At 39.9% G+C, this 16,965-nt stretch overlaps 2 protein-coding genes across 3 annotated transcripts; both read right to left on the bottom strand.

The window, feature by feature from the left end:
• Window positions 1-587: 587 nt before the first annotated feature.
• Window positions 588-5,204, bottom strand: ATP5F1E (ATP synthase F1 subunit epsilon). Its single transcript, XM_034433113.3, has 3 exons — window positions 5,047-5,204; window positions 1,922-2,050; window positions 588-711 (listed from the first exon to the last, which is right to left on the bottom strand). Exons 1-2 carry the CDS (start codon window positions 5,073-5,075, stop codon window positions 1,927-1,929), a joined length of 153 nt encoding a protein of 50 aa, XP_034289004.1. The 5' UTR covers window positions 5,076-5,204; the 3' UTR covers window positions 588-711; window positions 1,922-1,926.
• A 3,107-nt stretch (window positions 5,205-8,311) lies between these two features.
• PRELID3B (PRELI domain containing 3B) lies at window positions 8,312-16,937 on the bottom strand. Of its 2 annotated transcripts, none has more exons than XM_034433114.3 (6): window positions 16,719-16,937; window positions 14,146-14,314; window positions 13,185-13,274; window positions 12,713-12,783; window positions 10,768-10,870; window positions 8,312-9,774 (listed from the first exon to the last, which is right to left on the bottom strand). In XM_034433114.3, exons 1-6 carry the CDS (start codon window positions 16,748-16,750, stop codon window positions 9,655-9,657), a joined length of 585 nt encoding a protein of 194 aa, XP_034289005.2. In that variant the 5' UTR covers window positions 16,751-16,937; the 3' UTR covers window positions 8,312-9,654. The 2 variants fall into 2 exon arrangements, with proteins under 2 accessions (XP_034289005.2, XP_060545586.1); XM_060689603.2 differs by lacking the exon at window positions 16,719-16,937 and adding an exon at window positions 16,484-16,502.
• Between the last annotated feature and the right edge of the window lie 28 nt (window positions 16,938-16,965).

Genomic DNA, 16,965 nt, shown 5'->3' with positions numbered 1-16,965 from the left:
TGCAAACATTCCCAACTTTCCTTCTTTTTAAGTCCTCAACCAATCTTAAAAGATAATGAATCATCACCATAATGAGTGGCATAGTGTTACTTTCTTCAAATGCTCATGTGGTCATGGTTGAAATGTTCAGTTTTTGTTTCATCAATCCAAGCCATTTCTTTCCAAAAGGTTTCAAATTTATCATTTTCTTTTGCAAAATTTAGTTGCAGAATTTGGGAAGGAAACCAGATCTCTCTCCCATACAGATCACTGTTGGTGATTCATGGTGCAACTAACCTATTGAATTTATAAACTGCACGCAAAAAACCCATGCATTCAAATTTAGGAGGGGAAATCATTTTAATTCCAAGCAAGCATAATTTGTGATCACTGAATTTTTCTTTCACCGAATGTTTCCTGTTGATTTTCAATAATATTTTTCTCCCACAAAGGACTCAATCTTCTGTAACCAGTGACCTTAAGTTATTCAAACAGGCATTAAACTAAAAAACACTTTTTTAATAAGTTAGACTTATTAAAAGCTAGACTGCTTAATTCCTTGAAGAGTTATTTTATTATTGCTTGATAAAACATAATCACTAAAATCATTTGCATTAAGTTTCATTTATTGGCATGGTTCATTTATATATATACATGGTGGTTTCATAAAATGGGAAGTAGCTGTCCATAAGCATACCAACGAGTTGTCATTTTTCCTTTTAGAGAATGGGTCTGAAAAGACAGGTAAATATACAGTAAGAATTTAAAGTAGCACAGAATGTGAATTAAAATTGACAGCTTGAGAACTAATATCAATGTACCAGTCCCTGTATTTTTTAAGTATTATCCAATTAAATTATTCCATTGCATCAATGAGCTAATATACAAAAGGTTAGAACCTAAAAACACTGAAATTATTTCCACATTTTTGAATCGGCATCTTTCTTTGTTGTACATATTTGCTGTAGCAATTTTCACCACAGAAGTCACTTTAAATCTAGGATGAGGAATTGTGGAAAGCTGTTGGATAAGGCAGAACTGCAAGCAGCTTCTTTCTATCTTAGCATGCCAGTTATTTCCAGTACTGGAATTTCCACTTCAGTTGGCTTTTGCATACAGAACAAGAAAAGCACAATCCTCCTGGCCATTGTCTGAGATGGCAAAATCCACTGGAATAGTCTAACAGCAGAATCAGTAAAATGGTTTCTGCACACCCAGCTCCATTTCTTATAACCATATCCACTCAGTTCCCCCCCTCTCTCTCATCCATCTATCTATTGCATTTAGAAACCATCCTTCTCCCTCACAGAGACACATTGAGTGGCGTACAAATAAAATGTTCAAAACATAAAAACTGAATATAAAATTTAAAAGCAAGTCAAGAATAAAATTTAACATTAAAAGTTAAGTAAAGTTAAAAGTTAAGTAAAAGGTGGGGGATAGGGACAGGGGAGCCTTCCAAACACTATCCAGCCCCACAGTTATGCACCTCGCTGGAAGCACTAACCAAGATAGCAGAGCCAGCTGGCCTTTAAATGTTTTCAGAAGGCTGGGAAAGTGGGAATCAGTCTCACCTCCAGCGGGAATGGGAGGAGAATGGGGAGAGAATGTTCCAAAGGACAGAGCAATAGCAGAGAAGGCTCTCTTTCTATATCCCAGCAGTTGGGATTTTTTGCCTGCCTGGATGGAATGGGCTGATGTAAGGGGCAAAGACAGCTCACTAGGTTAATTATAGGCAATCCTAAACTATTATACATTTCTTGCTAGAACTTTGAATGAAGTCTCTTGATTCAGCAAAAAACGATTAGAAATAACCAATTTAATCACAATTTTTTATGGCTGCATGGATAATCTGCATTACATAAGACAAGATTCAGTTTAATGCTGTAACACTGTATACAGATCTGAGGGAAACAGAAATCTCTAGAATCTCTTTACTTACTTGTGTCAATCCTTTTTGGGCTTTATAATTTTTACATTGCTTCCAGATGCTTTCTCTGCCTCTGCTTTAAACTGAGGTTTTAGGGCTGCTCTTACTGCTTTTGCACAGATCTGAGAGTAGCGGATGTAGCTGCAAGAAAAATAAATATGGGTCAAAAGAATATCAATCTCCTGAAGTTAACAACTGTGGAAAATTAGAACAGCACCCTGGAAAAGTCATAAATGACTTCTAATAAAATGGAAGCTGGGCCATTTTGTGAAGCTGAGCCATCATAGTGGCTCAGACATTTATTCAGAGGCACAATCTGAAAGTGATACATTAAACTGAAAAGCAGCTATTGACAACTCTATATGCTCTAAATGTTAACCCTGTTAAAGCCCTCTAAATTGGCAGCCTTCAGATCTTCAGGTGTTACTGGTTACCCTCACAACTGTCTACAGGTGATCATGGGTCATTTTCTGTCTTTCATACCCTTACTGCAATATCACCTATCTTTTTCTCAGCCTGCCTTGAAGAAGTATTTCGCAAACTAGATGGGCAAAAGATGGAATAAAAATCAATGGCGCCTATTTAAATCACTTAAGATTGGCAAATGATGTTGTTCTCTTCTCAAAAGACCCAGAAGAGCTACAAAGACACATTCTAAAATTGAACAGTGTGTTAAATATGGTTGGTAGGCATTCGGCAAGCTAAGCATAATTTTCAAAAATAACCTCCCCCTATGCCTGTAGAGAAATGTTTTTGATCAGTGTGTGCTACCTGCTCTAACCTATGCCAGTGGAACACTAACTTCACAATTGATACAAAACTTAGAATGGTGCAAAGAGTCATGGAAAGATACATCTTGGGCATCCCAAAACAAGATAGAAAGACCTGGTCATGGATTAAACAACAAACAAAAGTATATGATATCATCAAGATATATCGTAGTATTGTAGATTCTGAGTATCTACGAGACCGCTTTCTGCCGCCAATAGCCTCCCACCGGCCAATAGGCTCGCACAGAGAGGGCCTCCTCGGGGTGCCGTTGGCCAGACAATGTCGGCTGGCGACCCCCAGGGGGAGAGCCTTCTCTGTGGCGGCACCTGCCCTTTGGAACGACCTACCCCCAGAGATACGTACGATCCCGGATCTCCAGACTTTTCGTCAGGCCCTTAAAACTCACTTATTTTATCTAGCCGGGCTGGCTTGATCCCATCTTTCGGTTTTAATTCGTAATTGATTTTATTGGGGTGTTTTTAAATTGTGGGCCGAAACTATTTAATATCTTTTTAAATTGTTTTAAATTTTGTATGATATGTTTTTACCTTGGCTGTTCACCGCCCTGAGTCCTGCTGGAGAAGGGCGGTATAAAAATCAAATCAAATCAAATAAATAAAATAATAAGAGAATAAAAGAATTAAAATTGAAATGGGCTGCTCACATAGCACGAAGCACTGTTGGCAGGTGGACCATATTGCAGCACTGGTCAAAAGGGCCCAACAGAGATTATACAACCTGAGACTTCTCAGGAAACAACAACTGAATGAAAAACTGCTGGTGACCTTTTACCGCTGCACCACAGAGAGTATTTTAATTTACTACACCTGTGTATGGTTTGCCAATTCTACTGTATAGTGTAACACTAATGCAGTATCAGAGGTTTTCAATTCAATTGTATAGAATGTGAAGAATATGTGTTTTTGATTTATTTTTATAGTTTTCTTACGTATGATGTACACTGAAGATGGCATTTAATTTCGTTGTACAAGGTGCAATGATAATAAACTAAACTAAACCAAACCAAGGCAGTCTAGAATGGATCCCCACTTGATTAAAAGCATCCATGAAAGAGAGCTAAAACAAGATGGATTGACGAGATCAGCAAATATTGCCAGCCCAATTGGCAAAAGAAAGCTCAGGATCATATTGGTTGGAAACATGCAGAAGAGGCCTTCATCCTGAAGTGGATAGACAATGACTAAAATGATAGCAATAGCGCTTATAGACTTACAGTGAGCGGAGGTGGCGCAGTGGTTAGAGTGCAGTACTGCAGGCTACTTCAGCCGACTGCTAGCTGCAGTTCAGCAGTTCAAATCTCACCCATCTCCTTCCACTAATGACTGTATGACTGTAACTTTGTTACTTGTATCCTCACGATTTATATTGACCGTTTCCTAATAAGATTTGACTGCTTATTTGTACTCTATGGCTATCATTAAGTGTTGTACCTTGATTCTTGACGAAAATGTCTTTTCTTTTATGTACAATGAGAGCATTTGCACCAAGACAAATTCCTTGTGTGTCCAATCACTCTTGGCCCATTCCCTATATTCTATATTCTATTCTATTCCTATCATTAAGTCTTGTACCTTATGATTCTTGATGAATGTACACCTTTCATAGATTCCTTCTATGTACACCGAGAGCGTATGCACCAAGACAAATTCCTTGTGTGTCCAATCACACTTGGTCAATAAAGAATTCAATCCAATTCCAATTCCAATTCTATTCTATTCTACCAGGCTCAAGGTTGACTCAGCCTTCCATCCTTCCGAGGTGGGTAAAATGAGGACCCAGATTGCTGGGGGCAATAGGCTGACTCTGTAAACCCCTTAGAGAGGGCTGTAAAAGCACTATGAAGCGGTATATAAGTCTAAGTCAGTGTTTGTCAACCTTGGAAGCTTGAAGAGGGGTGGACTTCAACTCCCAGAATCCCCCAGCCAGTGCTGCTGGCTGGGGGATTCTGGGAGTTGAAGTCCACCCCTCTTCAAGCTACCAAGGTTGAGAAACACTGGTCTAAGTGCTATTGCTATATACCATTTCACAGTGTTTTACAGCCCTCTCTAAGCGGTTTACAGAGTCAGCCTATTGCCCCCAATAATCTGCGTCCTCATCCTTGATAGATGAGAGATATCTTCGTTTGGGAATGAAGTTTTATTGGTTTTTTTTCACCCTTCTTTTTCTGCATTAAAAGGATTTAATTTGCAAGATGGAGAGGAACTAGGGAAGCTTTACTAGCGCTTCCCATCTAAGGCACCCCGAAGACCAGGAGACCGGCGGCTTCACAAGACCTGCCTGGGGGAATGTATTCTGGGGGCGCGGAGGTCGAGGCTGCCCCTTCAGCCACCCACCTACCTACCTACCTGAGCCCAGCTTGCCTCCAGTAAGACATGGTGACGGCTGCTTGCTTGAGGAAATCGTCCGCCCGAGGCCGCAAGGTCGCCCAGTCAAACAGCGGAAGACGGCTTTGCCGGAGTCTAAACCCGGAAACGCGCTAAAAGACCCGGAAATGAAAACCAAGTCGACCAATCAAAACTCACGTCCTATCGATGCCCCCCCCCCCGTACGATTGACGGGTTTATTTCCCCATCCATCTCGTTCTATTTAAGGGAGGAGTTAACCCGTCCGCGATAACCAATCAAAGCTCGGGCCTTCTAACGATACGGCTATTTTCATTGGTTGCGTGGTTTGATGAGCGTGAAACCTAGCCTCTGGATCAGGGGTCTCCAACCTCGGGCACTTTTAAGACTTGTGGACTTCAACACCCAGAATTCCCCAGCCAGCATGCCTGGCTAGGGAATTCTGGGAGTTGAAGTCCACAAGTCTTAAAGTGCCCGAGGTTGGAGACCCCTGCTCTCTGGATGAATCGCAGAATGTCACCCACGTGGTCTAACACCCTGTTTGGGGATCGCAGCCCCGCAGAATTTGGAAAATCGGAGTTGTTTTTTTTGGGGGGGGGGAAGCTTCGTTTCTTTATTGTTGGGGTTGCAATGATTTAATTTTTTTATCGTGTTTTATATCTTTCATTAATCAAAGTTATCTAATTTCTACACCACCCATCTTTATCTGAGCAACACGCTGGGCTGTTTAGAAATAAAAAAGGATACCTCCATGTAGAAAACAGAATTAAAAAGCCATTAAAAACGAAGTTAAAATTGCAGGTTAAAAAGTTAAGAGGCGGAGGGAGCGCCCTCAACCCACCAATCACTCCCCAGGTTTTGCATATTATTTTAGACCCATCTGCCAACTTGGCAGAACCAGGTCTTGATGCCCTATTAGGAGAGATGGAGCCACTATAGAAGGGAGGGCATCACTGAATTAGCTTTAAATTATCCCATAAATTCTTAAAGCACGTTTCGAAAAATGCGAGGGTTTCTTAGTTTTTCTACCCAGCCTTTATTATTTTTAATGAATCAAAACGGCGAATGTCCCCTAATATTCCTTCTATTTCATTGGGAGGAGAGAGATTGTCCTTGGTGTCTATGGCGGCTTGGTTGTTTGCATGCAGACGTTTCGTTAACCGACCAGTGTTAGCCGAAGTGACTGGCCCAGCCACCTTTCAAAAACCAAGATTGGGTTCCATGTAGTATTTTCCTCACTGGTGATGGAAAATTGGGACTGCACTATGTAATTAATTGTGCAGTGCTGATTAGCACATTTTCCCCATTTCTATATGCAAGTAGTCCTCCACTTACAACAGTTCGCTTAGTGACCGAAGTTATAACAATACTGAAAAGTGACATATGACCATTTTTCACACTTATGACCATCGCAGCATCACCATGGTCATGTGATTTACATTTGGATGCTTGGTAACTGGTTCATATTTATGATGGTTGCAATGTCCCGGGATCATGTGGTTATCTTCTGACAAGCAAAGTCAGTTGCTTAACAACCCTGATTCACTTAATAACTGGCAAAAAGTCGTAAAATGGGGCAACACTCACTAAACAAATTTCTCACTTAGCAACATACATTTGGGGCTCAATTGTGGTCGTAAGTTGAGAACTACCTGTAATCCTCACTGACCTAAACTGAGGGCTCTCAGCTTGTTTTGGTGGTGACCAGTGATCCCTGCATATCTTAATTAAAAAAACAACTCCATTGCTCTGCTTTTCATTTCAGTGCAGCTGCCTTTTTTCCCCATGACAACAGAATAACTACCATGGGATCCTAGTAGATATAGCTATGCCTGAACATTGTTTGACTTATAGCAGTGCTTCCCAAACCTGGGTAAATTATCCAAAATTGGGTAAAAGTGTTTTTTTTCCTTTGGAAAACAGTACAGCAGCCCATTACCCACTCCTAACGGGCAAATTGACTTTTTAAAATTGCAATTTGTTTTGCCTACATTGGGTAAAAAAAAAGCTGATAATTGATTTTGGATAGTAAACAAATTGGGAAACACTGATTTAAATTGACAAGGTATTCTGTCAAACCTCCTCTCTGTGTAGCAGAAGATACTTCTCCAAAGCTACTCTATCCTCCAGATTTAAGAAAATTGTATAATCGTTGAATTATAAAGTTGGATGGAATCAGAAAACCTCTGCAGGATTCAGGAAAATTAAATTAACAAGAGGTGGGACATCCAGTCACTCCAGATGTAGAAAATGCACAATTGTAGGTAAATTGTTCCACTATTGTCCAGATCTTTCTGTAAGGATATTTTTACCTATTTAAATAAAATGTAGGTACCTGGAACGTATATCCATTATTGCCGATGTTAGTTTTTCTGGTAATATTTTCTCTATAGCACACTGATACATCTCTTCCCTCAGTTTTCTTCACATTGAAATTCAATTCCTTTTCAAATTCCAAATTAAGAGCCAGTTTTGTTAAGGTGGTAGACTAAAAACTAGGGGGACTGAGAGTTTTACAGATAGTCCTAGACCTATAACCTAAGTTGAGATTGGAATTTCTCTCAGTCTCTTAGATGAAAGTGCCTTACAGGGATACTGTGATGGTGAAAATAGGTGGGAATATTATGCATACTGTCCTGGGTTGCACAAAATGAAATTGGTCTATAAGTCCAATTAATCAACAGGCCTAGGGATTAAAATGTATATCTGAGCCCATACAATGACTATTAATTTGTTACAGGTTAGTGTGTTTATGTTGCTTTTAATTATTGTTAACTGCCCAGAGGCATAAACCTGAGATGAGTGGTCATATAAACTGAAAGAGTGAATGAGTAAATCAATGAATACTCATGAAGAGCCATTAATATAGATTCTCAGAATGTGAGTAGCCAGCCAGTTGTGGACCTATCATATGGAGCTAAATAAACTACACTTTAATGTCCCTAATACTGCCAGTGGATTAGGAAAAAAAATTAGAAAAGGGCTGATTGGGAAAAACAAAGAAAAGCAATAGTCATACATACATAATTCAAAATAAAAAGTAAACTGAATATATGTAGAATTTCGGCAGAGTGGCCACAGGATGCTACTTTGACTTTCTTAAATGTATTAGGGCTCCTGGCCAAGACAGATCCCCCACCCCACCCTTTGAGTCAGCGTGTTTCTATTGTCTCAATGAGACCTTCTCCCCATTCACCATGGTCAACCATGGTCTGCTGCCATTCATCACTCAAGGAGGAGTATTTGACTTACTGAATTAAAACAGAGATTAGAGTATCAAACATTAACCTTTTTTAATAACATTGTCTCTATAAAATGTTTTTGCAGTTTTTAAAAATGAAAAAGACAAAACATAACCCAGTAGAAAAATATTTAACATTTAAATGCATTGGTAAATGTTTGCAATCACACCTCACCACACAAGAATCAGTACCTTCTACTGAAATGTTAACTTTTAAAACTAGCTTCAGGTCCATATTATAGTATTTACAGACATTCTTAAGAAAATATTCCATGCTAAGCACCACAGAGTATTAAAGGAATCAGAATTCAGAAATTAAGATATGTCTACAACTCATTAGTTCTTGTCATTTATGACAGATACCAGAGTTCTACTAGTGTCCTGCTCATCAAAGATACTTACATTTGACATTGTACCTGTATCACAGACATAAAAGCCTTTTGGGTTTTCCAGTTTTTGAATATATAAATACTCCCCTGTGAAGAAAGGACTATTTGATATTGGAAGGGAACTATTCTTTTACTTATGGAATTTAGATATATTTGTTCTGAAGTACCTAGACTTCTGTAGATAGAAAGTAGGGCAGTATGGATATATAGCAAAGAACAAAATAAAATCTGTGTACGTGTGTGCGTGTGTGCGTGTGTGTGTAAAGAGAAACAACAAAGTACAATTTAAGAGACTTCAGTTGCCTGAAGTACATAAATCATGATTATGCATTTTAAGAGGGAGGAGCGATTTCTACCTATGCATGTAGCTATTATACAATTTCTGATTCTTAGAAAATGTGGGACCAAAATGATTAAGTTCAACAAGTTGCATTGTTCAACAATTTAACTATCTTTACCAAGTAAAGACTTTGAAAAACTGAAATTGTAAGCCACTTTTAGTTCATATCTAATTATATAGCATGCAATTTCTGCCACATTCAGAATAGTTTTCAAAACGGTGGAGCTTCTGTAAACATGAATGTTAAATATCAAACTTCTCAGGTTAGAAAATGGTAACTTTCATGAAAACAGCCTATAAAAAAGCACTTTAGATCCTATTTCAAGTAATAGCGTTTGTTCTTCAAAGCTAAACCCTGTAACAAACTGCTCAAAATCTTGTGCCCAGAATATATTCTGCAAACACATGAACTGTCTTGAATGCCTGCATTCCAGTTTAAGGAATGTACAATTCAACAAAAAGCCATGCGTGTTACCTTCAGGTAGAGATTTAGGCAAGTTCTCTCCAAAATTTTAATTTAAAAATCTAAACTACAGATCTATTTTTTAAATAGGTATAAGAATAAATATTTCCAGCTTTGAGGAAGCTTGAGAGTGTTCCTTTCAAATTGTCAGGCCTAACAACTTGGTGTAGCTTCTATACTATTCTTCCACAAAGGCGGCGGCTGCCATTGGAGATCTCATATTTCCTCTTGCTGAAGAAGTGAATTCTTCTATTTCAGCATTAAGTTTGCTGATGACCCATTCCAATGCTTCACGTCCCTGTGAAGACACACATTCTTTATTGAAACAAGTCCAAGTATCTCAGAGATCATAGTAATTTACAGAAATGAGACTGATCATAAATATTAATTACATTGGTACTACTTTAAAATTTTAGAACCACTAGGTTAAAGGGTGTAAAGCAGGGATGTCAAACTCAAGGCCCTGGGGCCAGTTCCGACCCATGGGGTACTTAGATCTGGTCCTTGGGGCTGCCCTGGAAACAGTGAAAGACCGGGCCACGGTGCTTCTGCCAGTGAAAATGGGCTCCCAAGCTCTGTTTTCAACTGCCATGGCCTCCTGCAACTCTCTGCCAGCAAAAACGGTTTCGCTGGCAGAGGCACTGTGGGCTGGTCCTTCGTTTCCAGGGTGGGCCCGTGGGCCAGATCTAAGCACCCTGTGGGCCGGATCTGGTCCCTGAGTTTGACACCCCTGATCTATATGATCAATATTGCTATCTTTTCAATTCTTGTAAACATTGATTAAATGGCTAAAAGTGATATATTATCAAAACAGATTCACAGTAAAAAAAATCTGTTGCAGGATCCAATCTGGGTTGGTCATTGGGATCAGAGGTGTAATCTTCTGAGCTGGAGCCCATCCTTAGGGAACTTCTCTCTCATTAGAACTTCTCTCTCATCACATTCCGGTAGAGAGAGGTTCCCTGAGGATAAGCTCCAGCACGAGTCCAAAAGCTCGAAGACTAAACCTCTGGTCCCGATGATTGACCCAGATTGGTCCTGCAAGATTATCCTGAGACACATATGTTTACTTTCATTTGTGAAAAAAATCTGTGTTAATCCCACAAGTGAATTACTTTTATTTTCCATACTAACAAATGGAAAAGGAAAAAAAAATCATTCAGGGTATCCTTAAGTTTGAAGTAGGTAATATTCATAAAATATAACACAGCCATTAATAATCTCCTATTTTCATTCCATCCCAACTCATCCACTATTATCTGTCTTCTCAAAATAAGTTGGCAATACATACTTTTTTGGCATTAGAAGAAATTGTGTTTTCCATTAGTCCTTCTAAGTAACTGCTGAGACTAACTCCTTTTACACAGATAGTTGCTTCTTGAGTCAAAATAGTTCTATGGAAAAATACAACAATATCAATTTATTTCTCAAACAGTAATCAATAAGTAATTGTTCTTCCTATGTCTATTAAAAACATATTACAACCACCAATCGATTTCCACAGGGATAGAGTGTTCACAGATACATTAAGGTAGTACCGTGTTTCCCCGAAAATAAGACCCTGTCTTATATTTTTTTGAACCCTGAAATAAGCGCTTGGCCTTATTGCCATGCGCTCAAAAGCCCGACTGGGTTTATTATCAGGGGATGTCTTGTCTTATTTTGGGGGAAACAGGGTAGGGAATGGGCAACCAACAATCTCAGAATTGCTTTAAACCCAAAGTTGTGGGTATGCATTTCTGTGTTTGCGTGGATAGCTCTTGGAATTCCTTCTGACAAAGATTACTGAAAAGAGAACTGTTTTCTGCCATAATGATATATAGCACAGATAGTGCTTGACTTATAACCATTCGTTTAATGACTGTTTGAAGTCACAATGGCACTGAAAAATGATTTATGACTGTTTTTCACACTTACAAGAGCCATGGTGACGCAGTGGTTAGAATGCAATATTGCAGGCTAATTCTGCCAACTGCCAGGGGTTTGATTCTGACCGGCTCAAGGTTGACTTGGCCTTCCATCTTTCTGTGGGTGGTGAAATGAGGACCCAGATTGTTGGAGACAATGTGCTGACCGTAAACCGCTTAGAGAGGGCTATAAAGCACTATGAAGTGCTATATAAGTCTAAGTGCTATTGCTACAACCATTGCAACATCCACATGGTCACGTAATCAAAATTCAGGTGAATCACTGCACCTGGCATGTACTTATGATGGTTGCAGTGTTCTGGGGTCATGTGATTTCCTTTTGCAACCTTCTGAAAAGCAGTCAATAGGGAAGCCAGATTTACTTAATAACCATGATACTAACAACAGGTGCAGTGTTTCACTTAAGAATTGTGGCAAGAAAGGTTGTAAAATTGGGCAAAACTCACTTAACAACCGAAATTTTGGACTCAACTGTGGTCTTAAGCCAACTATATGTCTGCATATGCCTCAATATATATGCTACGTATGCCATAATTGAAAAAGAAAGGGAAACATCAAGATATCCTCCGAACACATCCTTATGTTTGAATTTTGGAAATGTGTCTGACCCAAACCTCTGCACAAATGTTAAATGTGGCCTCAGTCACAAAATAGCCAACCCAACAGAAGCATACAACCCGAGGCTCAGGATCACAGATAAATCCTCAAAGCATTATTTAGGCTCACAAGGCCCTCAAAATGAACTAAATGTATGGTTTTTAATATGACCATAAAAGAAAAAAAATTAAATAATTGGAAATTAATCATAATTAACCATATTTAAGTAGAATGTCATATATAGTTGGGCTGGGATGGCTGCAGCTTTGCACCACACGGTAGCACAGCCCCAGCTACTGCATGGCCTGCACCAGACATGCCAGGGTCTCCCCCACCCTCTGATGCTCCCCAGCACTCTGCTTAGTGAACAAAGCAGTCATGTGGATGCCTTGACTTATGACCAAAATTCTGGTCCCAATTATAGTTGTAAATCAAGGATTACTTATCAGTGAAAATCATATTTGGGGATAAAATTCCTTTTCAGTATTCACAAATATCAAATAGGTTATTACTGTTGTAAAGTGGCACTTCACATTTGTTTAAATTTGAATTAATCTACCATAGATTATATCTGTTGCATTTAGTTTTTTATTATTGGTCCAACAATGTTGAGCAGTATTTTAATTATTTTTAAACAATCTACTGTGATTTGCTGAAGTATTTCATACAATAAAGATAAATAGAGGAAAATTCTGAAAATACATTACTTACTTTTCTGGCTCTTGAGGATGTGGTTTATAAATTAGTCTCTCATCTACTGACACCAGATTGGTAAATGAAATCTACAAGAAATTTAATGTAAGCTTCAGCATTAAAAAATAATCCAGTGAACACAATTAACTTGTGAGAGCATAATTTAATAAGCATAGATTACATTGGCTTCCTCAGATACAGATTTCATTGTACTTTTTCATAAGACTACGATACACAAATGCATTATGATCTATAGCTATAATAATAAAGTAATCCATTTCACTTGGGAAGATACCATTTTAGAAAAGACGGTCAATTTTACAAAGTACAAAACAGATATTTCCTGAGAAAAATCTGAAATTCTAAGGACTTCAGAAGAAGCACACAGTATCTTTCTAGTATTCTGCCACCTCTGAAGAGATACTTGGAAGTATGACTTACAGGAATTAAGTCTACTTGAAATGTTTAAGTTCATTTGTGTAATACTTACATTAATAGACTTGAGCTCCATTATTTTCTCAACTGGGTCAACTACAGAGTGCTCTTGAACATAGGTTCTCATTCTACAAGCACCAATAAGCTAGAAGATAAATACAGCATTAGCTGCATTGTGACATAAGCATAGCATCAAAAGCTGAATTACATTATGCTGTTTCGGGGGCATGAAATAAAAGAAGAAACAATCCAGAATTTTTGCACCGAGTTCACCTTCCATAAAGGTTGTTTTAAAATACAAATGGGATTTTCCTGCTTCTCTACCCTGATTTAACTGAACCTCTTTCAAGCCAAGTATGTGCATCAAATGTATACACTACATCCTTAATATTTGTACAAAATTCAATCCTCCATTTACAACTATGACATGCTCTAGATATGTATGTACCCACAATGGAAGAATTTCTGAAAGGAAGACTCAATGGGTCGTGAGTTGTCTAGTATAGATATAAATGCATAGAAAAATATAACATTTCTTTCTCAACTTATAAAACTTTTCTGCATTTAAATTGACATTTGTATAAAATGTCAGTTTTGTATAAAAACTGTCCTTATACTTAGTGTATACTTAGTATTTCTGAGGAAAAAAATGAACAATAAAGCAATTCAACTTGCTGTAACATGCAGTTGTTTATGATGTAACAAGCACAATGGATTCATTCATCAGCTATAAGGAGCTGTTGCACAATCCAATGTACCAGTCACCTTTATTATAAAAAACCCTAAATGAATATGCAATAGTAACTTTCTGTGAGAATTTGGTCTATTCAAATTCTGTACACCACTCGGTTATGGAAATATCCACCTTTTGTATCTTAAGTAACAGAAATTCTAAAGAAAATGTAATGCAATATGCTACAATTGTGGACTATATACTATATTTTGTAAAACCAAAGTCACATGACATACATTCAAAGAGAACTGTTGAAAGCCTTAACTCTTGGTATGGCACTTACTGATTTTACAATGGATGGCATTCCCCATTCTGTACTCAGCAGCCGGTGGCTATGTAATTTTCCATTAGTATCAACATGCCGGTCCAAAACATCAACTCCAACTACGCTGGGATTCATGGGATTGGGGTATTTCTGCATAGCAGCTGTAGTAACAGTCTTCCAGGGGTGACTATAAAGCGAAAACAAAAACACACCTTTCATTAGGCTACATGATGCATGGATGGGCAACCAGCGACTAGTATGTTGTTTGTTCCTCATGGGTCAATTTTTTTTAAAAAAATATCAACCCTCCCCAACATAGTCTGACAACAATCCATATGTTTTTTGGTGCATGTGTATATGTTATTAAGCCTCCAGGAAGCTTAAGTATTTTGCTCATAATCATTTCAAAGCAAAATGAAAAATGTTTAAAAGGTGCTTTTTCAAAAGGCAACTGGACAATTTGTGGGCCATATGCAGCCCTGGAGAGCGAGTAATGCAGCCCCGTAAGACAATGAAAAATATTAAAAATAAAGCAAGTTTCTTATTTATATACATTAACTATATATATTATAAGCAGCTCAGGACAATTCCTATTTATTCAATGTGGCCCAGGAACGCCAATGGACAACCATGATCTCAAGGTACATGTTTTCCAGATATACACGAGGTTCCCCAAAATTTGGACAATTCCCAACCTACTGCTTTTTTGAAGGACCTTAAAGACCTAGCTTTCCCCCAGGCCTTTGGAGAGGCTGACCGATGCCCCTTTCTTCTTGTTCCCCTCTGGGTTTATTTGCTTTGCTATTATTCTTTTGTCTTATGCCATTTTTATGAGGGGTTTTGTATTCTTTTTTTTTTTTAATGTTTTTAACAATTGTAAACTCCCAAGAGTTGCTGGGAATTGGGTGGCATATAAATTTAACAATATAATTTCTGGAAAAGGTACGGGGAAGAGTAAAACATTAAGCATTGAAGTTTAATCTTAACAAAAGACTTTGGGAAAATGACAGTTCTCTTCAAATACCTGAAAGGTTCCACAGTTAAGGACTGTCCTTTATTATTCCAGACAGCTGGTCAGGGAATAAAGATCTTAACAGTGGAAGAAAGTTTTTGATTGAAAGTTTAGAAAAAGCTTCCTAAGAACAATCCAACACCTGCTGAGGATGGCAGTTTATGCTCAAGCAGAGCCATTTGGCAAGATGCTTTCTTTTGGATTCTAGCACTGGCAAGGGGTTAGTTTTACAGTGGCCTAAAGGAATCCTTTCAAACCTATACACCTACATACACACACACACACACATAAGGTAATACTGTAATTCCCCAGGACAATGCCTTTGTCACAATCACGCTGTAAACAAAAACACAACTGAAAGCTAAATCCTAGCATTGTACTATATAATTCCTGCTTCTGAAAAACAGCTAAGCTCATCTCTTCTGCTTTTGCTCCTTTCCCCCCCCTCTTTTCCTTTACCAATCACAGCGTTTATAATCAAGCACACTGTACCTTTCATCATTTGTCCTTAAGGCCAGGACAGAGGGAAGGAAAGAGAGAGAGAAAAACTACAGATAGTCCTCAGATTTACACAGTTCATTTAGTAACTGTTCAAAGTTACAATGCCACTGAAAAAGTGCCTTATGACCATTTTTCACACTTATGTCCACTGCAGCAACCCCATGGTCACGTGATCCAAATGCTGAATGCTTGGCACTTAGCTCATATTTATGACAGTTGCAGACTCCCAAGGATCATGTGATCCCCTTTTGGTGGACTTTCTGACAAAGCAATGGGGAGGGGGGGGAAGGAGGAAAGCCAGATTCACTTAACCACTGTGTTACTCACTCAGCAACTACCGCAATTCTCTTAAACCACTGTGGCAAGGAAGGTCATAAAAGCGGAGCAAAATTCGCTTAACAAACAGCGACAGAATCGCTGCTATAGCTTAGCCAACAGAAACCTTGCAGGCTCCACTGCAGTCATAAGTCGAGGACCGGCTTGCACCGCTCTCTCCAAAAGAAGCACCCTTTGGGAAAGAGAGGCAGCGAAGGTCGGCAGTTTGGCGGTTCGAATCCCTAGTACAGGTCTCCCGCGTGAGCAGGGGGGTGGACTAGATGACCTCCAAGGTCCCTTCCAACTCTGTAACTGTTTTGCTCAGCCTTCTCGGCCTCCCCAAAGACAGGTGCGGTGTCCCCCCCCCCAAGGGGAGACCTCCAAGGGGAGACCTCGAGGATGAAAAGGAGCCGAGGGGCTGCACGGCTCCAAGCAGATGATGGGTGGCTTTGACGCCGGCGACCCCCCGTCACCCGGCCTGGGAGGATGATGGGCCCTGTAGTCCTTCGCCCTGGGGGACGCCCGCACCTTCTCCGCCAAGGTCAGCCCTGGAGGATTTCCCCGCGCTGAGAGATATATGGACGAATGAATGAAGGCCGCAGAAGGAGAAGGAGAAGGAGAAGGCTCTCCCCGGGGGTCGAAGGACCGTCCAAGCCTTCATTATTCCCCCGCCCGGAGGGAATGGGAGCCTCCGTTACCCTGGTGACGCCCCCCCCCCCCCCCCGCGAGGAACCGTCGCTCCTCAGACGCCTCGGCCACTCACTCGAAGGTGTGCTCCGAGGTCCAGATCTTCATCGTGAAGGGCGGCGGTGCTTCCTCGCAACCCTCTGGGGAGACGCCGCCTTCGCCAGCCCGCCGACACCGACCAGGAACTCGCGGCGAGGTAGCGTTGCCGAAGAAGCCGGGCGAGGCGGAGACCCAAGGGCGCCTGCGCGGTTAGCGCGAGGAGCGGCTGCAGAAGAGTGGGTGGGGCCAAGCCTCCGGGAGGCCTCGGATAGGGCGGCTGACTA

Source organism: Pantherophis guttatus, chromosome 3 (genome assembly GCF_059756535.1).
Source record: "Pantherophis guttatus breed Tessera chromosome 3, ASM5975653v1, whole genome shotgun sequence".
In the NCBI taxonomy this organism is placed as follows: Eukaryota; Metazoa; Chordata; class Lepidosauria; order Squamata; family Colubridae; genus Pantherophis; species Pantherophis guttatus.
The sequence above is the reverse complement of the archived record's forward strand: the minus strand, read 5'-3'. Positions and strand labels throughout refer to the sequence as shown.

Excerpts from the sequence above, each read along its gene's own strand:
- PRELID3B (XM_034433114.3), bottom strand. The coding sequence starts at position 16,750 with ATGAAGATCTGGACCTCGGAGCACACCTTCGA. Across the intron at positions 14,315-16,718 it reads ACCTCGGAGCACACCTTCGA|TCACCCCTGGAAGACTGTTA; the intron begins GTGAGTGGCCGA and ends TTCGCTTTATAG. Across the intron at positions 13,275-14,145 it reads TGCCATCCATTGTAAAATCA|CTTATTGGTGCTTGTAGAAT; the intron begins GTAAGTGCCATA and ends TTTATCTTCTAG.
- ATP5F1E (XM_034433113.3), bottom strand. The coding sequence starts at position 5,075 with ATGTCTTACTGGAGGCAAGCTGGGCTCAG. Across the intron at positions 2,051-5,046 it reads TGGAGGCAAGCTGGGCTCAG|CTACATCCGCTACTCTCAGA; the intron begins GTAGGTAGGTAG and ends TTTTTCTTGCAG.